The 22318-nt window shown below is 36.7% G+C and overlaps 8 protein-coding genes across 8 annotated transcripts; 5 read left to right on the plus strand and 3 right to left on the minus strand.

Moving 5' to 3' along the window:
* Positions 1–19: 19 nt before the first annotated feature.
* On the plus strand, positions 20–3711 carry PPL_07408 (protein kinase; the record flags this gene model as incomplete). Its single annotated transcript, XM_020578243.1, has 5 exons — positions 20–110; positions 502–812; positions 1263–1950; positions 2101–2447; positions 2539–3711. 5 exons carry the CDS (start codon positions 20–22, stop codon positions 3709–3711), a joined length of 2610 nt encoding a protein of 869 aa, XP_020431838.1.
* Positions 3712–4415: 704 nt separating this feature from the next.
* Positions 4416–7840, plus strand: PPL_07409 (uncharacterized protein; the record flags this gene model as incomplete). Its single annotated transcript, XM_020578244.1, has 2 exons — positions 4416–7448; positions 7532–7840. The coding sequence occupies 2 exons, from the start codon at positions 4416–4418 to the stop codon at positions 7838–7840; spliced, it is 3342 nt and encodes a 1113-aa protein (XP_020431839.1).
* Positions 7841–7939: 99 nt separating this feature from the next.
* On the minus strand, positions 7940–9880 carry PPL_07410 (uncharacterized protein; the record flags this gene model as incomplete). The annotated part of the gene is made up of 1 exon (XM_020578245.1): positions 7940–9880. One exon carries the CDS (start codon positions 9878–9880, stop codon positions 7940–7942), a length of 1941 nt encoding a protein of 646 aa, XP_020431840.1.
* A 528-nt stretch (positions 9881–10408) lies between these two features.
* PPL_07411 (uncharacterized protein) lies at positions 10409–11443 on the plus strand (the record flags this gene model as incomplete). The annotated part of the gene is made up of 1 exon (XM_020578246.1): positions 10409–11443. One exon carries the CDS (start codon positions 10409–10411, stop codon positions 11441–11443), a length of 1035 nt encoding a protein of 344 aa, XP_020431841.1.
* Positions 11444–11721: 278 nt separating this feature from the next.
* On the plus strand, positions 11722–16033 carry potA (calcium-activated BK potassium channel; the record flags this gene model as incomplete). The annotated part of the gene is made up of 8 exons (XM_020578247.1): positions 11722–11726; positions 12433–12552; positions 12917–13092; positions 13170–13253; positions 13372–13584; positions 13667–14233; positions 14312–15976; positions 16005–16033. The coding sequence occupies 8 exons, from the start codon at positions 11722–11724 to the stop codon at positions 16031–16033; spliced, it is 2859 nt and encodes a 952-aa protein (XP_020431842.1).
* Positions 16034–16359: 326 nt separating this feature from the next.
* On the minus strand, positions 16360–17849 carry PPL_07413 (uncharacterized protein; the record flags this gene model as incomplete). The annotated part of the gene is made up of 3 exons (XM_020578248.1): positions 16360–16564; positions 16677–17596; positions 17799–17849. The coding sequence occupies 3 exons, from the start codon at positions 17847–17849 to the stop codon at positions 16360–16362; spliced, it is 1176 nt and encodes a 391-aa protein (XP_020431843.1).
* A 582-nt stretch (positions 17850–18431) lies between these two features.
* PPL_07414 (H-type lectin domain-containing protein) lies at positions 18432–19160 on the plus strand (the record flags this gene model as incomplete). Its single annotated transcript, XM_020578249.1, has 1 exon — positions 18432–19160. The coding sequence occupies one exon, from the start codon at positions 18432–18434 to the stop codon at positions 19158–19160; it is 729 nt and encodes a 242-aa protein (XP_020431844.1).
* Positions 19161–19518: 358 nt separating this feature from the next.
* On the minus strand, positions 19519–22228 carry PPL_07415 (uncharacterized protein; the record flags this gene model as incomplete). The annotated part of the gene is made up of 6 exons (XM_020578250.1): positions 19519–20383; positions 20455–20745; positions 20839–21059; positions 21138–21239; positions 21333–21924; positions 22101–22228. The coding sequence occupies 6 exons, from the start codon at positions 22226–22228 to the stop codon at positions 19519–19521; spliced, it is 2199 nt and encodes a 732-aa protein (XP_020431845.1).
* Between the last annotated feature and the right edge of the window lie 90 nt (positions 22229–22318).

Consider the following 22318-nt stretch of genomic DNA (forward strand, 5'->3'; position numbering starts at 1 on the left):
ACTCGATTGAGACATTCAAATGTGGCATGAATCCACTCATCAAGATATCGAATATGCTCTACGAGATGAAAACTCTTACGCACTTGGAGCTGACCGGTTGCAACATCAATGTTGTTCCACCACGTCTACTCGATCTCGTCCAACTGGAAACACTGCTACTCAACCAAAACAAGCTGACAGAGATTCCTGCGGACTTTGCCAAACTTACCAGACTATCATTCTTGGATCTCTCTGACAATCAATTCGCTACGGTTCCGTCCAACGGATTGTTACCGTCACTCAAGCGGTTGTACCTCTATAACAACTCTATCTACTCATTCACATTCGGTCCACATGTCCTTCCAAGCATTGAAGATCTCCGTCTGGATGGCAACAGAATCAGCTATGTTTCACCGTCGATCGGACGTCTCACTTCGTTGATCTCACTCAACCTTTCGCGTAACAACATACTTGTTCTCCCACATACAATCGGACAGTTGGAGAAACTACGTAATCTAACAGTGACAAACTCAACGATGGTCGCGCCATTCAAGGATCTCGACAGCACTGATTCCATCATCCGGTATCTCCGTCAACAAATGACGGCGTCATTCTACAGTCCGCGTGGCAAACTCGTGGTGATCTCCGATCCCAGTATAACCTCAAAGAATGAGATCATCCGTACAATCACAGCAAGCAATAACAAGCAGCGACGAAAGGCAGTCGAGCAACAAAAGAAAGTTCCCAAGTGGGAGATTGAGTTGACCGACTCGGAACCGACCACTCCCGGCGGTGGTTCCAGCTCGATCACCCAGCGCAAACGCAACATGAAAGTATACATTCGTGATATCTCCAGTGTCATCAGTACGTGCTCCCAACATCTGTACACGCGTAGAGCGATCTACCTGGTGCTCTGGACCGTCCAGGAATCAGAGGAACCTCACAAGCTGTTCCGTTCGCTAGAGTTGATCAAAGATCGTTGCACCTCTGCCAGCGTCTACGTCGTTGGTGTCTTCAACGAGAAGGAGAACCTTGTCACCCGTGACTACTTCTTTTACATCTATCAAAAGGTGGAGCAACGCTGTCAGATGATGTTCTCCAGCTTCACTTTCAGCTTCCATTTGCTCAGTAGCAGCAACAGCTCGTCGGACGGACTCCTCAGACTTCGCGAGGAAATCAAGTCAACCTTCTTGAAGCAACGACAATACGGAAGTAAAGTATCGAGTTCACAGCGACTGTTTGAGCGACATCTCAAGACATTGCAATCTCCCTTCATTTCAAAGCGTGACATCCACGCCATCGGTGAGATGTGCGGTCTCGATAAGATCGGTACGAAAAACGCATGTGATCTACTCACTGAATTTGGACTACTCCTTTGGCTTGATGATTATGAATGGGTCGTCCTCGATCCAATTTGGTTAACAACAGCATTCAGTTCTCTATTAACAGTTAAAACAAGTAATAATAATAATAATAATAATAACAATAACAACAATAATAACAACAGTTCCAGTTCTTCAACTTCATCGAAGCGTGAAATTATTTTGATGAGTGGATTGGAAACTATTTGGAATGATATTCCCAATAGGCTATATCCATTCCTTCTAACACTTGCCAAACGTTACAATGTTGCTTTCATCATTGATACACTCTATGATCCATCTACCTGGGGATACACCTATGTCAGTCCACTGCAATCGATGAACAGCGGTTCTTCGCTGTCCAACTCACAACTCCGCTCGCTAACTTCCTCGGGAAGAGGTTCTCCCTCAAAGGCACTCTCACCCAACGGCAAATTCGGTATGCTCTCTCCGAACCGTCTCAGTATCACTCCAGGCCAGAACTTGAAGCTCCTCACTGAGAAAGTGATATTCCTCCCACTGGAACTACCGGATTCCCCACCGAAACCGATCGACCAGATGTTCCCCATACAGGAACCAAGAAGTGTTGGTCGTATCTATGTTTTCGAGAGTAAGATACCTACGAGCTTCTTCCACAGGTTGCTCAGCCAGCTCTACATGTTCTGCTCGATCAAGTGCGCTTGGAAGAGTGGAGTCGTTCTGGACAACTGTTATTTGTCGTTCCCCATTGCCCGGAGATACGGTGATTCCCCAAACAAAGCGTACCGACGTAGTAGCACTTTCAGTGTCTTGACATCCGACGATTTGGTAATCATCCAACTCTCAGAGGCAACACAAACCATTGAGATTAGCTCCACCAAGATGTGCAGACACATTCTCCAAACGTTTGAGAGTATCCTCGAATCCTATCCGGACATCCAATACAAAGCATTCGTACCATGTTCACACTGTATCGATTCGAAACGTCCTGAAAACCATCTCTTCCCACTGGAACAAGTGGAATCTGCAGTGGTCAAAGGTAAATCCTATCTCTCATGTCCAACCACTGGTTCCGTACCCATTAAACTCAATCAATTAGTACCTGATTTAACAATGTCTGATCTTAGAGTAAGTGGCAACAATATACAATGATCATGATTTTTGAAATTGAATCACAATTTGTAATTAACAATTTGCGCGTTTATTATTATTATTACAGCATAAATTAATTGATTTTAATGAAGTACAATTGGAAAGTGAACCAATTGGAGAAGGTGGAAATTCAACAGTCTACAAGGGCGTTTGGAGAAATAATATTGTTGCCGTAAAGATGCTTCAGACCGATAATATTGGTAGTAGTTTTACAAAGGTATTCTCTGAATTCAGAAGGGAGATTTTCATTATGAGTTCTTTCTATCATCCGAATATTCTGGATCTCAAAGGATTCTGTTTGGAACCGCTCTGTATTATCACAGAGTTTATGAGTGGTGGTAATCTCTACGATTATCTTCACAATCTCAACTACCCACTCGATTGGAAACTAAAGATAAAGATGGCCAAAGAGATTGCCGGCTCGCTACAGACACTCCACGATTGCAAACCCTCGGTTATCCATCGTGATTTGAAGAGTCCGAATATCCTGTTGTCTTCGCGCGACCCCGACAACATGTCGTGCCAACTCTGTGACTTCTCACTCACTGGATTCTCTACGAGTTTGTCGTCGCGTGCCGTCGAGAATCCCGTGTGGCTGGCACCAGAGGTGATCGCCAAGGAGAGTTGCACCGACAAGAGCGACGTCTACTCGTACGGTGTCATCTTGTTTGAGTTGCTTTCGCGTCAACACTTTTTCGAGGGAATCAGCTTCATGAGCAATCTCGAGCAAATGATCTGCGATGGCATTCGTCCGCAGCTCCCGACCCACTCGATCCCCGAGTACGACTCACTCCTGAACGCCTGTTGGAATCAAGATCCTTCGCAACGTCCGAGTTTCGCAGAGATTCAGAAACGTTTGGATTTGATAGAGACAATCATTGAGATGAGTAATCCAGATCCTCCAATTCCATATAATTCAACAGGAATTAAAACAACAACTACTACGACAACTACTACCACCACCTCGTGTGTATCACAAACACCAACACCAATGCAAACACCAAGAGCAATAACCACCTCAAATGACGTACAAACAACACCATACAAAGCACCACCACAACAAACATCGAAATCCAACAATCAAATCACAATAACAATCTCACAAACCGGTAGCAGTTACCCAACAACACCGAGCCAAAACAGCTCAGTCGTCTCTACACCAACTATAATTATGACTCCTGTACAAATGGAAACAAACAGTAATAGTAGCAGTAGTAGCGAAGAAGAAATACATTTATAAATAATTTAATTTAATTTAAAAAAATAACATTTATTAATTATTAATTAAAAAAGAATAATTACACAAAAAAAAAAACATTAAACAAACAACTCTCTATTTATAAGTTATATATAGTAACAAATTTAATGTTTGCTTGACTATTTTGAATGATTTTAAATATTAGTACAGATATATATATAACTTTGTTATAATTCCAAGTTGTATTTATTTAATGCAGGACTGTTTTAAAGCATCACTTCAAACTGAAATAACTGTTATAAGTTTAGTTGTTCTCATAAGTGTGTATATATACTTATTGATTTTGATCAAAACAACATGTAGTTAATCATTTGTTTTAAACTAAAACAAACTTGGCATTTTATTTCAAATATTGTTACTAATCTCTCTTGTTTGTTTGCAATACTTGAATAATATGATATTGACTAAACACACATTAATTTATTTTAAAAAACTAAAAAAGTCATTGGAAAAATCAACTCATTTTTGATTGCATAATGAAGGAATGAATGCAAAAAGAATTGATTTTTTTATTATTTTAGAAATATCTGTGTTATTTTACCTTTCCTTTTTTTATTATTTATTTTATATATATATATGTATATAATTTTGTATTTTTATAGTTTTATTTATTGATTAGATTTTTATATATTTATTGCAAAAAAAAAAAGTAGAAAAAAGATAATCATCGAAAAAGATAAGATAAGATGGTTGTAGATTTCCAATTTTCAACGTTTGATTCTAGGAGATGGGGTTATATTCGTGGTCGATCTATACTCTATAGTTTGTTGCAGTCGCGTGAGTTGACCGGTGACTATGGTGTCGATGCCATTCAGATTGTCAGTGGTCACGTTGCCGTTCGATACCAACAGTCTCGCTCACTGGTGCTGTTCGACGCTGTCGTTGCCGCCAAGCAGATGTCAGAGATGCAAAACTCCAACACCGAATCGATACTCAACTCCAAGACACTGTTACCGCCAGCACCCACCAATCATCACGCTGAGCAATTCCCTCTGTTGGCATGTTCATTCTCTTCACCTATAGTAAAGTTTTACTTTGAGAAATCTGCTACCAATATAATACCATCGTCAACATCGTCAACATCAGCATCAACAGGAAAGACAAAAGTAATTGAAAATAGTCCATTAAGATTGTTTGTATTCGAAGAGGATGCGCTACTACATGTGTTTGAGTGGTCGGCTTCGGAGTACAGATGGAGCTACATTGTAAAGTTGTATCTGCCATCGATTTCACTGACGGAACCCAGTGGAACACCGCAACTTCCACACACTGGACACGGCCAGCTTGTACATGCATCGATATTCTCTACGAATCAAGGTATTCAGGTGATTTGGATGATGGCGAATTCATCATCACTTCAAATGCGACAGTTTAACTTTGACAATAATAAGACGGCGGCACAACCGGTTGCGGGTGCCAACACTGCCAAGAAAGAGAATAACAACGTAATTATCAAGCAGTATGCTCGTGGACTTGAAGAGATACTATGTAACAACCTAAAGGTTACACCAACAGAGAACTACGATATAAAGAAAGAATGGTTTGAAACTATAAATAACAACAACAACACACGTATTCTAACGAGTAAACTTGGAATATGGTTTATCACTAAATCATTTATACTACTCTATTCAATACGTAGTCGTGTTTGGTTCATTTCCTATTATAAAGATAAAGCACCATCACATGTTAAATCATCAACAACAACAACAACACAATTTAATAGTAATAGTAACAGTCAATCACATTGTGATTTACATGATTTAGATAGTAATAATAATGATATTGTTAATAACGATAATAATGAAGTTAAAGATAATCAAAAACAACAACAACAACAACAACAACAACAACAACAACAACAACAAACAAATAGTTATAGTAGGAATCAAATTATTGTTGATGTACTAGATGTTTGTATACATCCTCAAACACAACAGTTGATCGTTCTAGAGAGATCCGGTAGAGTGTTTACATGTGATACCGGCGATCGTGAGACACTTAGATTGACGCTGTTGGCTGTGTTGGATCCATGGAAATCGATAGACGATCCTACAAAGACAATCAGGTTGACTCTACATCAGAATGCACTCGTAGTAATCAACGGAACCAATACCAACTTTTACGATTTCAAGTGTGGCAAGTTGCTTACCACCCTACAAGCACCGGTTGATCTCCAACAAGTGAAAACCGGTGGTATCTGGGAGCAAACACCCATTGGAATAGTCTGGGGAACCGGTATATGGGCACGTCAAGAAGGTCTCTGGGAGATCAAGGCTGGACCACCACTTCATCTAATTGAAAATCACCTAGTAAAACATAAAATAGTACAAAATCAACAACAACATCGACAACAAAGTGGTAAACTTAATAGTAATGGTAATAAGAATCAAAGTATTGGATGTGCACCAACTACTTGTAGACAGTGGGATATGAAACGACTTGAAGCAAAGTATCTACTGGATATGGCACTGGCCGAGCAGGATGAAGAGATGAAAATACAGATTTGTCGTGCACTGCTACCGAAGCTTGAGAATCCGTCGTTGGTCATTGTGTTGCTATCGTCGATGCAGTCAGAGTCTAGCTCGAAATTCATTCAAGAGGAACTTGCCAACTTCCTCGATGCTTATAACTACCAACCTGACAGCCATAACAGTAACAACAGCAGCAACATAAATAACTCATCTGTGGAATCGGAGGAAGATAACCAAGCTAAACAACGTCAATCACTCTACCTACATACACCACTCAACCGTATAATGGTACCATTGTTAACGGATTATCATAATCTACAGAGATCTATCAAAGAGGAACAACAACAACAACAAGCTATACAAATAGTTGAAAATGATGCTTCTTCTTCCTCTTCATCTTCAAATAATGGACAGATTCCATTTATTGGTGAGGATGACCATTCTCTGCAATCGATTGACGATTCCAAGTTGTTGGAATTCTCAAATGAATTCTTGGAGTTGTTCAAGCGCAAGAATCCATTGCTTCTTCTAAACAAATTCGAAAGACTGTTGGGACTGGATCGTATCGATTTCGAAAAGTATTCGGATCTCAACGGTGAGATGATTCCTTTCCCTGCGATAAACGAACTGCTGCTCCAACAAGAAGAGATGTTAAAGAAGAAGAGTGTCAACAAAAATAGTAGTAGCAGCAGCAGTAGTAATAGTAGCAATCTTCATCATCACCATAATCATAATATTCTTTCAAATGGTCATCTGCATTATGATGATTCCAATATGTCTTTATCACCAACATCACCACCAACAACAGGTAATAGCAGTATTCTAAATCACAGTAATAATATGATGGTATATCCTGTTTATCCGTTGTACGAGACACTGTGTCAACTTTACTACAAAGAGAAACCGGAACGATTAATTCCATTCATTCGTATCGTTTATAATGCTGCCACCACCAGAATGTTGGAACAACAGGCCAATACAACATTCACATCGTCGGCATCGACCGCCATGGAAGTCACCAAGTTCATCCCTCAGAACGACCACTTTACACGTGCACTCATCTCACTACCAACACTTATCCCCACCGACGATGCCAAGATCGATGCCAAATTCAAGTTGCTCTGTGCCATCGGTCATAAATCCAACGCACTTCGCTGGCTACTCACAGCCGGTAAATGGGATAAAGCCATTCAAATGGTAAAGAACAGTACTTATAATGATAAAGAACATTTTGTATTATTTGAAGTATGTATACAAATCAATCAACAATTTCAATATTTACTAACTATTAATTGATTGATTGATTCAAACATAATTATTTGAAATAGATATTATTCTGTCATTGTATAGAAAAGAAAGATAGTGTTAAACTTAAACAATGTTGGTCAGTCATTCCCAAGAACTACTCGGTATTCAATTTATTCTCGATATTGAAACCAAATCAATCGACCAGTGGTACCTCTGGTGATAAATCATCGAGTGCAAGTAACAGTGGATTCTACAGTGAAGGTAGCTCCAGTATCGGTAGTCTACTCAACAAAGAGAGTAGCAGTCACACCAAGATCGTATCTGTCAACCCCTCTGAAGATCTTACCATCGATATGTTTAGAGCACAACTCTTAAAATTATTAAATTAACAAAATAAATACAAATAAATCAATAGATAATTAATAACAATAATATTCATTCATTCATTCTTTGATTGTTAGTTAGCTAGTTAGTTAGCTAATGATATTTTAATTATCATTGGTATTGAAATATTTATTTTTTTTAATGTATTCAATAAACGCTTGCATTTCGTGATCTTTAATCTTCAATTTGTTGGAAAGCTCTTCTAAATCTCTAAGACGAAGATGTTCATGGATATATTTGAGGAATGGAAGTGATCTCTCTGCCATGATATGTGTTAATAGTGTTTTAGGACGTTCGGCCAATGTAAATAGAAGATGACATATCTCCAGTTGATTATTGGCAATCGATTTCATGAAAGTGTTTCGGGTGAGATGATGCTCCAAAATAGCTAGGTTTTCTCGAGCCATTTTAAATTTCCTAATGAAATACTCGAAGGATTTCCATTGAAACCTCTCGAAATAATGATTGAACACATACTTTGTTAGCTCCTTGACGAATGGAACGTCATCCAACAAACTGGCGTTGTCGCCATAAGCTAGAATTTGCTCGATCAACTCGAATCTAAAGAAAACCAAACAATAAACAAATGCAATAGCGAGATCCATTGAATAGATAGTCATTCCCACCTCCATATAGATCATTAGCAGATTGAAATACGGTTCGGGATTGTAGGGATTCGGTTCGATAATCGACGGGAATTCCATACCGAAGCAGTTGTCGTTCAGCCATCGAGCGATATGAGTGTGATGGAGCTTCACCGCTGTCCTCATGCAAACTATTTCCGGACGAATCACTGTATGGTCATAGAGGAACAGAATAGTTTCGAATTGATTGTTGACCACTGCATTTTCAAAGGCAAGCGGGGATGGCACCACTTTCAATGTCAAAACAAGGTGTGACAGTTCATCCATAAAACGATCACCGATTGCCGCCAGTCTGTCGAGTAGTTTCCTATTGAAAATCGAGGGCTGACGCTCCAGAAGGAATCGATAGACATCGGTATGTCCTCTTTCTATCACTTTCAAGAGTGAACTCGGTAGACAATGAATTCTACTGTCTTTTCCGTTGATATACTCCAAGATGTGCATATGGTTGTTTTCCGCTGCACTGGAGAACGCCAACTTTCCACAGAACTGTTGTTTAGCGCCACCCAGCTCTTTCAACATCTCCAAGTCACCGTTGGCAGCAATAAGTTGAAACGTGTGCTTTCCATAGCGTATTCTCTTCTCCCTGATCAAATAGTAGAACGTTTCTTTTTGGTTGGCTTCCAACGCTGCGTCAACAACCGATGAATTCAAACATCGTTTGTTTCGCTTGTAGAGATGTTCCAGGATTTCGATATTTCCTAGTCGGGCAGCGATTCGTGCAAACGATGCCGGTATATGGGTGTTACGTATTGATATTTTCTCAAGCAACTGAAAGTCATTCAATTTGATGGCTGCCTCAACCATCTCCGCTCTTATAGGCGGTCTAAGATTCTGGAAGATCCACATACCAAGTTCTTTGTGTCCGTTTTCCAATGCGACTTGACATATCGATATAAAATTACTAGGCGCTGACAATCCTTGCAGTTTGAGTATCCTGATGAATAGCTTAGAATATCCAAACTGTGAACACATCCAAAGTGATCGCAACCACTTATGTTTACAAACCGATGGATCCAGCTGCAAGAGATATTCGACAATGTGAAAATGTCCGTGTTCCACTGCGAAACTAAGTTCATTTCCATCGAGAAACTCTCCACGCTCCACAAGATATTGAAGAAACTCCAAATTACCTCTAATAACAACAGCTTTTGTTAAAACATTTAAATAGTTTGATATTGCAGAACTATTACTGCTATTCTTCTTATTCTCCTCTTTTAATTGTCTAAGTATATCGAAATAACCATGATATGCAAGTTGATATTCATCAGTGATTAACTCTTTCCAAACAAAAGTTCTGCATTGTAATCCAAACATACGCCGATGAATCAATTTTATTTGGCTATATATAATTGATCTTATATATTGATTTTTAATAATAGATTTAAAAAGGTCATCCATTTTCTTTTTTAAATTATTATTGTATCATTCAATTAAGTGATTTCACTTTGAAAAGTTGATCTTTTGAAGTCTCACCAATCAAAAAAACACCAAATTAAATTAAATTTCAAATAAAATGAAAATTTAATTCTTCATAACCACCCACAATCAAACATTGAGATTTGTTTTAAATTGATTATTACAATGATAATTTATTTTTATTTTTTGGTTTTAATACCAATATTGTCGGAACAAACTTAAAATTTCTCAGGTATTTCAGTTTATAATTATAAATAATTGTGAAATTGGTTATAGCTTGATCTGGAATTAAATATTTATTTTTTTATATCTAATTTTTATGAAGCCAAAAACGATGAATCTAGATTCATTCTCCAAAAATTCTCGTAGAATAAATTTGAACAAACAAGTTTTGATTTGCTTTGTTTTTTATATTACAAAAGGCGTAACAATGTTCAACAATTAATTGTTTTGACAGACTCAATCTCCAATTCAAATTTTAACATATTACATTCTTTGTTGGTTACTATAATGTATTTTGCACCAAGACCTAATGGTGCTTCTGCAACGGCAATGATTGCTCATTGTTTAAGTGAAGGTCATATAGAATCTCCTGCTCGTTTGGAATCTGCCCTCGAATCAATCACTAAAGTGCAACCAGATCTCAGAGATTCAAACGATATACCTTTATTATCGGATTTCGTAAACGATAGACTTGCCTCAGATCAAGATATTCTATTGGCACACTCGGCAGAGTTCCTAGCGGAATTTAAAAGACTGGAGAATGGCGAAAAGATTGCTGAACCAAAACATTTCCCAAATTGTGGAGTCAACCCTGTGACAACAACATATGCAGCTCGTGCAGCAGCTGGTTCTCTATTGGAATTACTTTCAATGGTTGGAGGGCAAAACGATAACTCCACTACTCAAAGTTTATTACTTAGAGGTTTGGCAGTTGTTAGACCACCAGGACATCATTGTACCAGAGAGAAATCAAGTGGCAATGGAATACTGAATAACGTTGCAATCGCTGCATTAACTGCATCGAAGAAACTCAATAAGCGAGTGTTGATTGTAGATTTGGATATTCATCTGAGTGGTGGAACCAGCGATTGCATTAAAGGCGACGATAATATATTGCTTGTGGACGTCTATGGTGCCAGAGGACAAGAGATTAGAACGATGGCAAGACTACAAGGAAGAAGCTGGCAGGTTAGAGAGTCATTCGATAATACTGTGGCAATCAATGTATCGTTGATCGATTCGTCAGCCGGTGACCACGTCTATCTAGGTGATCAGGTATTGGGTGAAGTACTGTCAGCCGTCAACTCACATCAACCGAATCTTATATTATTCAGCATTGGATTCGATTCGTGTGCTGGCGATGATGAAGGATTTGAATTCACCGCCAATGGATATGGTCAATTCATTCAAACAGTATGTGAATCAGCTGCCACCAACGGTATACCGGTGATTGGTGTACTCGAAGGTGGATACAAACCACAAATAGTAGAAAAAGGTGTCAGACAAGTTTCATTAGCAATGGCATCAACTATTACACTATAGTTTTACAAATATAATTATAATTATCCGATCCGATTCCAAATCAAAACGAAACGAAACGAAACGAAACAATAATAAAAAAAACATGTAAATATAAATGTAATTGCACACTTATTTTAAAATAGATTAAGTGATTGCAATGCAATGACTTTGAAAACCAAACCAACAGTCAAAAACTACAACGAGATTTGATTTTTCATTTTATTTTTAAATAAGTTTTTTTTTTTTTTTTTTTTTTTTTTTGATTTCTTTGCACCAACAAAGGGAGAGGTGTGTGAATAATGGGGTAGATTTATATATAAAAAAACAAAAATTTTGTATTCCACAAACTTTTTCTTTTACATTATTTATTTATATGTATTTATTCACACATAAATCTCTCTTTCATTTTTTTTTACAATCAAGAAAAGTGTTAGTTGTGGTTTGTTTTGTTTGATAAACGATAACGATAACGATAAGGTTTAGGTACCAAAACAGAACAGATAATCATAGATAAAACATTTGGTACAGATTTTTTAAAAGTAGTAATTACAAAAAGAAAAAAAGATCCTTTTTTTTCATATACTATTATTCATTACAATTAAACTTTTAAAAAAGAACTTTTGATTATTAAACATTAAATTTATCTATCTCTTCTTATCTCTTTTTTTTTATTTTCCCTGATTATTTGTTTTATTCTTTCTTTTTTTTTTTTTTTCTTCTTTTTTTTTATCTCTTCTTCTCTTTTCTCTTCTTATCTTCTCTTATCTTCTCTTTTTTTTTATTATCTCGTCTCGTTCATTCATTCTTTTTTTGTTATTTTCGTTTATTATCATCATTCTCCGGATCAATAGGTAGTTTAATTATACTACCTATATATATATATATATATAAATAAGCAGCAGTAGCAATAGCAACAGCGATATCAACAACAAAACACAACACCATTGTTAAAGATAACAAAAACTATTGTGTTGAGAATAAAGAAAGAAAGAAAAGAAAAAAAAAAACAGACAAAGACTAAATTATGACTGGACCGTTAGGACCAAAGTTAATTTGGAACAATGTCTTGAGGCTTGGTATTACTTTGCTGGCGTTCCTCTTTGTGATGTCGCTGATCATCGTTGTTCTGCGTATCTTTAACCGACGACGTGATGCACATCGCAAGAAACTCAAGGTGTCGCTTCGTGCGAAAGCAGAGATCTACCTGGCGTACACACATCTCGGTGAATTCATTGAATTCGCACAGGTATTCTTCTCGGTGTTCTCGATCGGTTTGTTCATCTTTGGAACGTACATCGACACCGAAGATCCGCGAAACTGGTACATAGGTTTGGAAATATCGCTCATGATATTCTTTTCGTTACATTGGATATTAGATTTCTTTATTACCAAAGACAAGTAAACTATCTATCTATCTTGACATTCATTCAAATTGAACCAAATCATCAATAATACTTACTCACTCATTCAATTCATTCATATCAACACCCACAGATTAAGATATTTATATTCATTTTTCTCATTGGTCGATTTAGTTACTATATTACCATTGTTTATCGATATTGCAACAGGACATCTACATGAGATACTTCAATCATTTCAATTCCTACGTGTATTACGTGTTATTCGTATTTTGAGATTATCAAGAGTGTTACATTATTTCAAAAATGGTATGAATACAATACAATACAATAGTTGAATACATTACTTAGATTAACTTAACTTTACTAATCTTGTTTTTCTATAGAGGTGACAAAATACACATTTAAAGCATTCATTGTTGTATTTACATTTATTATTGTATTAGCAGGTTTCTATATGAATATTGAGAGTATGTTTCTTGGAGAAAAGACAGATAGATTAGATAGATTAGATTAGATAGATAGTTTTAGATGATGAAAAAACTAACATTTTTGTTGTTGAAATTGATAACAATAACTGTTTTATAGCTAATCCAAGTTCAGTACCAAGTGGTAAACCATTAAAGTTTCATCAAACTGTTTACTTTTTAGTGGTGACATTGGCAACTGTAGGTTATGGTGATATCTATCCATCTACTGCACTCGGTCAAGTCACCATCACATTGGCACTCTCAATTGGTGCAGGTGTATTGATTCCCTATCACGTTTCAAAACTAATGGAAAAGTTACAACAAGATTCACGTATGTTTCGATTGACATTTAATATCAAGTAATTACATAGTTAGTACATGTATTAACTAAATATCACTATACTATTATATAGCGTTCTTAAGAAACTTATCGTCAACAGGTGTTACAGGACATGTTTTCTATTGTGGTGAATTCTCATTTTCACATTTCATGGATTTTCTCTCGGAGTTCTATCATGAGCGACACGGTCGTCTGAAGAAGGAGGTCGTTCTACTATGTCCGAATCCACCCGACGATAAATTGAAATCGTTGCTACTACATCCTTTCTATAAGAAGCGTATTATCTATCTGCAGGGATCACCGCTATTCGAACAGGATCTCGAGAGAACCAAGTTGATGAAAGCCGATGCCTGTTTCATTGCTATGCCACCCTCGTGGAACCGCGGTGACACTGACAACGTGCTGTGTTCGTACGCTGTGAAATCGATGAACAAGAATCTCAATGTATTCTCGAATCTTGTGTCTTCCAAAAACAAAAACAAAGCACCGTTCCTCAAAGGTACCATTTGTATGGAGGAATTCAGAGGTGCCATCCTAGCACAATCCATCATCTGTCCGGGTTACAACGTTTTCTTCTCCAATCTTTTCACCTCTAGAAATATTCCAAATATCGTTCAAGTTAAATGGTTAACTGAATATTGTAAGTGACAACTAATGAGCCAAACAAATAATTTTAAATTACTTACAAATCAATCGATTTTATAAATATGTCTTTTAGATTATGGATGTAATAATTCAATTTTCGTATTAAAAGTACCAGATTTCTTGGTTGGTGAAACATTGACAGATGTAATCTTATCTATGTATTATGGAAATGGAAGTTTACTGATTGGTTTGTTCATTCCAACGGAAGGTGTTGCAGGTCGTGGAAAATTCTATCTCAATCCATCGGGCGCCACTGTTATCACCAAGAATATGAGTATGGCTGTCATTTCACATACCTATTTCAAGTCGAGCACCACCTCTAAAGACATGTTGGCGGATCAATCCGATCGACGTAGTACCTTCACCTACAAGATTGCGAAATTCTTTAACAAGCTGACCGTACCCGATCTGCATTTGCTCAACAATCACGACGACCAGCACGTCCAACAAGAGAATCAGTTGGTCATCAACGAATCGCTGTCCACTTTCATCAGAGGAACTGCAAGCTCAAAGACTGCCAACCAACAGACCAAACAACGTTATGTGACGAACCAGCTGAGCGCTCAACATAAGAAGCCAATCACCGAGCTTGCCGACCAGGAGTTGTTCGAGTTGAAAGAGGAAGTCGAAGAGTTCACACAGAAGGATCTAGTCAAGAATTTGTGTCTCACCGAGTACGGAGGTGACTGGATTGCGCTACTCTCTGACGTCTCGCAACAAAAGACAAACGATCCAAAGATCGATAAGATCCAAGAGAGAATCAAGTTTATCATTGACAAGCATTCGCTACTCACCTTTACACTCCACGGTAAATACAACCAGACCAAAGACGGATCGCGTGAGATGAAGAAACACATGTTGATCGTCACCAAGTCAATGAAAGGTTTGGAGTTGCTCTTGCATCACATTAGACTGCCCTATGTCACTTCAATCAAAGCATCCAACTCCTACAGCGGAAGAGTACAACCGATTGTCGTACTCTACAAAGAGGAACCGGAAGACGAGTCGTGGTACGACACCGTCAAGACACTCCCACTGATTGCATTCATCAAGGGATCGGCATCGAATCAGAACGATCTCAACAAATGTAGTGCAAGAAGCGCCGAAACTATCATTATCACCTCCAATCCATACGACCAATGTGACACCACACAAATCGATTCCTTCACGCTGATGTCGTACGTCGATATCGTCAAGGTGAACAACACCGCCAAGATCATCACCGAGCTGATACACGAACCCAACATCCGTTTCCTCGAGAAGAACATGAAGAACTTGGGTGGTTCCAAGCTGCAATCCTACTTGCAGACCAACAAGAACCGTGATATCAAACCCGAGTTCTTCTACACGCCACACTACGCCAGCGGACGTGTCAACACGTACACCGTGCTCGACAGTCTCATGGTGCAGGCGCACTACAACGACGACATCACAACGATCGCCAAGGAATTGGCATTCGGAGTCAACGGACTCTACCAGAATCACCATAGTCTCGGTCTGAGCAACCAAATGACCAACGAAGACTCCAAGTGCTACTCGCGCATGCTCAAGATTCCCTCGATGTACCACGGCCGAACCTACGGTGAACTAATGAAAAACTTTTTGCAACAAAAGAACATCCTGGTGGTCGGACTATTCAGATCCAAAGACCCTATGGGTGCTCCACTCCCCTATATTTTTACATGTCCACATCCAACCACAATTTTACATGAAAATGATAAAGTATTTGTATTCTCAAGTAAGTAGTAGTATACTAATAATGATAGTCAATGATATCACAAATGAGTACAATTAGTCTAACAAACTATTTCTATTTCATTAATGAATTTCAGATGTACCATTATAATAATATTTTTATTACAATTACAACAAACAACAAACAACAACAACACAACATTTGGGATTGTCGAACAACAACAAATCATCAGTTTCAAAAATCCACCCTCTTCCACGATTTTCTTTTTCTTTTTCTCTTATGCCCGATTAATATTACAACACAACTGAAATAACTCAACCTATTACTTAGATCAATAAATTTAGGTTTATAAATATTATAACAATTGTTTAACAAACAAAAATCAATCATTGTATTTAAATATTTTTATTTTATTTTATTTTATTTTATTCATCAAAGTACATTGTAGATGATTTAGTAAAACCTGGTTTCTTATTGTTGTTATTATCTTTAGAAACTGATTTTTGTTTAGGCTTTTCATCTTCACTGCTGCTACTGTCATCGTCGCTGCTTTCTACTTTCTTTTTCTCTACAACACCTCTCTTATCTTGGTTTGGTCTGTAACCCAAGATCGCTCTTAAATCCTCTTCACTATAGTTTGAAACTGACTTTGCTTTAATTAATTTATGATATCTAAACATCGTAGATTAATTAGAATTAGTAAAAATTTAGTTTGTTGTTTTTTTTTATCATAATTAATTACCTTGTTTGTGCAACCCATGTAGTTGGTTTCTTCTTGGGTGCTTCATCTTCACTTTCACTCTCACTGCTATCAGAGTCTGAACTGCTATCGCTACTGCTACTGCTACTGCTACTGCTGTCAGAATCTGAGCTACTACTATCGCTATCACTACTGCTACTATCTGAGTCTGAGCTACTACTTTTACTGCTCTTACTACTATCACTATCACTATCTGATTCCGAATCACCTTTATCTGAATCAGATTTAACTTTTTTAGTTTTGGTTTTGGCCGAATCATCACTCTCGCTTTCACTGCTGTCTGATGAACTACTACTTTTGCTGCTGCTATCTGAATCGGAGCTTGAATCAGAGCTATCTTTCTTCTTTTTCTTATTGTTGTCATTATCACTGTCACTGTCACTGCTACTACTATCAGAGTCAGAATCACTAGCTTTATCTCTCTTATTTTCACTGTCGGATATCTCCAACTTCTCTTCGGTCGATGACTTTACAAACATCGATTGTCTATTCTTCTTTGCGATCTGCTCTGTTTCGGCTTCGGATTCATCGTCACTGTTTGACTTGGTGCTCTTTCTCTTCTTTGATTCTTTCTTTTCAGTCTTTGATGATTTAGATTTGTTTTTGTCTTTCTTGTTGTTGTTGCTGTTGTTGGCTGCCTCCATTCTCTCACGGTTGAGTCGTTCCAATATATTATCAAAGTCTTCGTTGGTTCTCTCCCAGTTTCTAGTGTATGAGACACCGAGTTCTCTACCGATACCTCTGTTGTCGGCCTTCTTCTTCACTTTGATGTTCTCGACGTTTCCCTCTTCGTTGGCACCGAGACCTTTACCGGACCAACCCATTCTCAACATCATCTTGACGGCGGCAGAGGCAGTCGACCTCTCACCTACATTCGCACCAGAGTTTACACCATCCATATCCTAATACTAATAGTAATTATATATCTAATAATATAACAAAAATAATAAAGAATAATAAAAAAACAAAATAATTATAGGTGGGTCAAAAAAATAAAATAAAATAAATTTCTTAATTTTAAAAAAAAAAAAAACGAAACGAATCTGAAAATTTTGATCAATTTTTGTGATTTTTTTAAATATTAAAAAAGTAGGCAGACCGTACAACCTTTGCCTTTGCGCCTCTTAACGGATTAGTTAAATGACTGGCCGTCATCGATATACCTAAAGCGTCGGAAATCTCAAAGATGAAAGGTTATTCTACAAAATTTATAGGACTCTTTTAAATTCATGTTCTTATTCACATCAACCTCAACTAAAATGATCTTATTCATTTTAGCAATAGCCTATCTGCAAACAATAGATTAATCAATCTAATGAATGTATGTAATTTTTTTCAACGAATTGTGCCATTTTTTTTTGGAATGTTATTTTTCGAACAACCTATTAATGCTATTTTATCAATAATCCTTTTTTTGACATTTTCCCAAAAATTGATTGACATTTTATACTAATAGTATATTTAAAACTCTTCAATGAAGAGTTTGTTTAGATTTGTAAAAATTAACAAAAAAGTAAAAGTAAATATTTTTTAAATAACTATTTAAGCTCATTGATCAAAGATGGATAATCCATTCTTATCAATCTATAACAAATTCAACTAAATATTCAAAATGAAAACATTATCTATTTTAATTATTGTTTTAGTATCTATAAGTAAATCCAATGCTTGGATCAGAGGTGCCATCAGTGGTGGACTGTTAAATGTAGTTTATTCAAGTTTCTAATATATAATTCAATGTCAATCTGTGAAGACTCCTGGAATGGCTGGACTCCTGCAGATAATGATAGATCTCCAACTGTTGTTGCTGGTTCCGACGATATCAAACATTTCCATGGAATTGGAGTTAGAATTCCCAGGGGTTATGATTACTTTAATGAAACCAATAACAAAAACTCTGGATATGTCACCCAACTCAAAGTATCTCACTCATTGAATGGAATCGATTACAAAGAATTTGGAATCGTTGAGACTGGTCTTAATCACACTACCTTTGACTATTTCAAAATTATCTATCTTTACAATACCTACCATAGTTCTGTCAATGTCTATGGTAGAAGTATCAAAGTTCAACCAATTAAATGGGTTGGTGACAAGCCATCTATGATTATGGAAGTAATTTATTTCCCTATCAAATTGACTCAATCAGGAACTGTTCGTTCATTAGCTCCAATTTTTTGGACACCAGCTGCAAATGGTGTTGTCAGAGAGTTCAAACAAAAAGTATCCTTTGAATCTAGTTTCCTGGTTCCACCTAAAGTTGCTATTTCACTCAATACTCTTTCAAACAGCAAAGAATCATCGACAATTGTTTCTCTTTCTGTTCAAAACGTAACCAGATTCGATTTCATTGCCGTATTTTCATCATGGGGAGATTCTGTTATTTGGGATATCATTGGAACCTATGTAGCAACTATAGATGAACAACTATATTATCCTGAGGAACTTCCAACAACGAATTGGTAATGATTCCAAATTATAAAAAAAAAAAATCAAATAAAAATAAATTTGGAGTAAAGAATTATATCTTCTTGAAGATCTTCCAAAAACATTTTAGTTATAATAACAAATTTCAGCTAAAAACAAAATAAAACAATTAAAATATTATTATTTAAATTTGATTTGGTTAAAATTTACTCAATCGATTGTTATTTGTGATTTGTTTGAAAAAAAAGAGTTTATTTTGGTTGATGAGTTGATCGTTTCAACCATCTTTATTAGGATGGAGAACAAATTTGTTAAACTTATTTATTTGTTTTTTGGTCGTTAATTAACTATAGTTAATGTTATTAAAACTTTTTTCTTTTTTTTTTGGTTGATTTATTTATTCATCATCACCTTCACCATCAAGATCATCCTCTCTATCATATGTGGTATCTTCGAAAATTGGTTGTCCATCATGTTGGAATGGTTCGATATCTTCGTCAGTTCCAAATGGATCACCTTCGAAATTACTACCTTGGTAGTATGCAGAGTTGGTTTGATTGTTATTATTATTGCTGCTGCTGCTGTTGCTATTGTTGTTATTTGGTCGTTGGCCAGAATGTTGATGATTGGCGCTGCTGTTGTTGCTGTTGGGTGGCCTGCTATGCGAGGTGTTGTTTGACGACAAAGAGGAACTCGATGACGACGACGACGACGATGAATTACCAGCCTTCTTCTTGTTCTTGAGGTTCTGTAGCATTGCTGCTCTCATCTTTTGGATCTCGTAGTCCCAAGTGTCGGCTTCGTGCTTCAGTGGAATACGATACTGCAGTTCCTCCGATGAGATAGCTTCGGCAATCGATTCCATCGTATCCATGACAATCGAAATATAGTTGGCTTTGAACTTATCGGCACGCACCATATGATATTTCCACTTGCCAGTGTTTGGCTGGAAAGAGCATTCCACAATCACAGTGTTTGGATCACGTGCACGTTTAAAATCACGCTGCAGATTCTCAATGTCGTCACGCGAGAAGTTCAACGATCGAATCTCAACGTCGCTATTTCCATTTCCAATGCAAGTGAGATACCATCCCTTCTGACCCTTGTCCATAATCTTAAAATCGATAGTCCACTTGTCCAGATATTTCCACTTGAATAAATCGTTCTGTGTATAAGGTGTATATGGTGTATTCGGTGTGAAAATGATACCATCTGTATTATGTTCTCTTTTATGATCAACATATTGTCTATCTTCTCCTCTCCTGTTGTTTTGTTTTGTTTTGTTTTCTGATTAGAAAAGAAGAAATAACCTAATATTGTTTATATTACTTACTGTTTAATTGATTTGAATACACTTTCGATTTGAGTTTTGTTAAAGAAGTTCTTTCCCCATATCAAAAATGGTAGAGGCGTTTGATGATGTTGATTCTCAACTTTGTGCATGAAAGGACCTGTAATCGAATTTCTGATTGCTTCGATACGACCAGATAGATCCTTACCAGCAACACAAACACCACGACACGACAGCAAGTCGAATACTAAAAATATTGGTTTCTTTGTTCGTAGTTGTCTAATCATTTCACCATCCATCAATGTATCATTTCCATATATTTCTATAAGTTTACTATATTTTGTTATAATTATAATTATTTTTTTGATTAATATTGTCTGTTTGTTTTGATAGAAATCCAAATACTACACTATATACTCTACATACTCAAATTTAACACTATAAAAATCAAACTTTCTATCTACTAAATATACATTGTCTTTCGCTATCAGAAGTAGGTATCGCACACCATCGGTCTTCTCTGATACATAGTAGTCATTCGCTTGTACATGGCTAAAGTATTTCTTTCCGAAATTTATAGGCATCGAACCTGGGAATGTATCTTGTTTATTCTCATTCGATCCAGGCATAAATTGAAACAATGTTTTCTAAATTGATCAAAACAGCTTGTTAATAACAACCTATGAAATTCTCATGTTTTGATTGACTATATGTTTGCTACTCACTTTTAAATCCATAATCTCTTGAAAATTACTAACTTTTTCCATTTCTACATCTGGGAATGATAATGTTTGTTTTGGTTGAATCATAGATATCAAGCTCTTTGCCTAAATAATAGATAGATAGATAAACAAGATTATTATTAACAAAAACTTTTATCCAATCTATATTGTCTAATCATCATCATCAAACAAACTTACTTCATTTAGGAATCTATTTAATAATGATTTTAAATTATCTACATTTGTACAACCTTCGATTGCGTTTGGTAGTAACTCCACTTCGACTTCGAGACTGGATACCTGTGTTTCTACACCGGGTGTGTAGTTTATAACCTGTGTGAGATCGATCTTCCATTGTTTGTCGGTGAATGTATAACGTGTCTTGTAACGACGTGGTCGGTTGCCCTCGGGCAAGTAGATCGGCACCGGCAGTTGCTGTTCGATCGACACCGATATCCTAATGTCGTAGATCAAGTTGGTGGGCAAGTTGAAGGTATTCTTATCGACTTTCGACTCTTTTCGCAGCACCTTCTGAGTGTCCTCGCAAAACACAATACGATAGTCGTCAAAGATGTGATCAGTCTCTGTCACCTTGGTCGGCTCACCAAACTTTGATCGCATCGCGCTGTACAACGTATTGAAATCCTCTTGAATCACACCAGACTTGAACTCCGACGTCAACCTTCCGATTCTCGCCTCCACCTCCAAGTTCATCACATCGTTCTCCTTTGTCAGATCGATGATCTTCTTAATGACAGCTTCCGATGAGAATGTAGATCTTGCCGTCTTACTATATATAGTATTATTATTATTAATATTATTATTATTAATAAAGATTAATCATAATATATATATATATAAAGATGTAAGAATAGAATTAAGTAAACACTCATTGTTAAGAAGAAGTAATAGTTGTAGTAAAGAAATAGATAGTAGTATTAAAACAAAGAATGATGATAATATTACCCTTGTGTTGTTGCCTCTTTAGATTTATGCATATCACCTATGATCGAATCAAAGGCATCGAAATCATCGTTTCTTCTTTTCTTTCGGTTATCACTTTCATCCACTCCATTGATTCGTTTATATGACATTTCACTTCACTCGAATAAAACAATTTAAATAAATGATTACTTTTTTGTTGTTTTTTTTATTGATATTTTTTTTAAAGAATAGATAGATTA

Source organism: Heterostelium album (genome assembly GCF_000004825.1).
Source record: "Heterostelium album PN500 unplaced genomic scaffold PPL_scaffold7, whole genome shotgun sequence".
Classification (NCBI taxonomy): domain Eukaryota; phylum Evosea; class Eumycetozoa; order Acytosteliales; family Acytosteliaceae; genus Heterostelium; species Heterostelium album.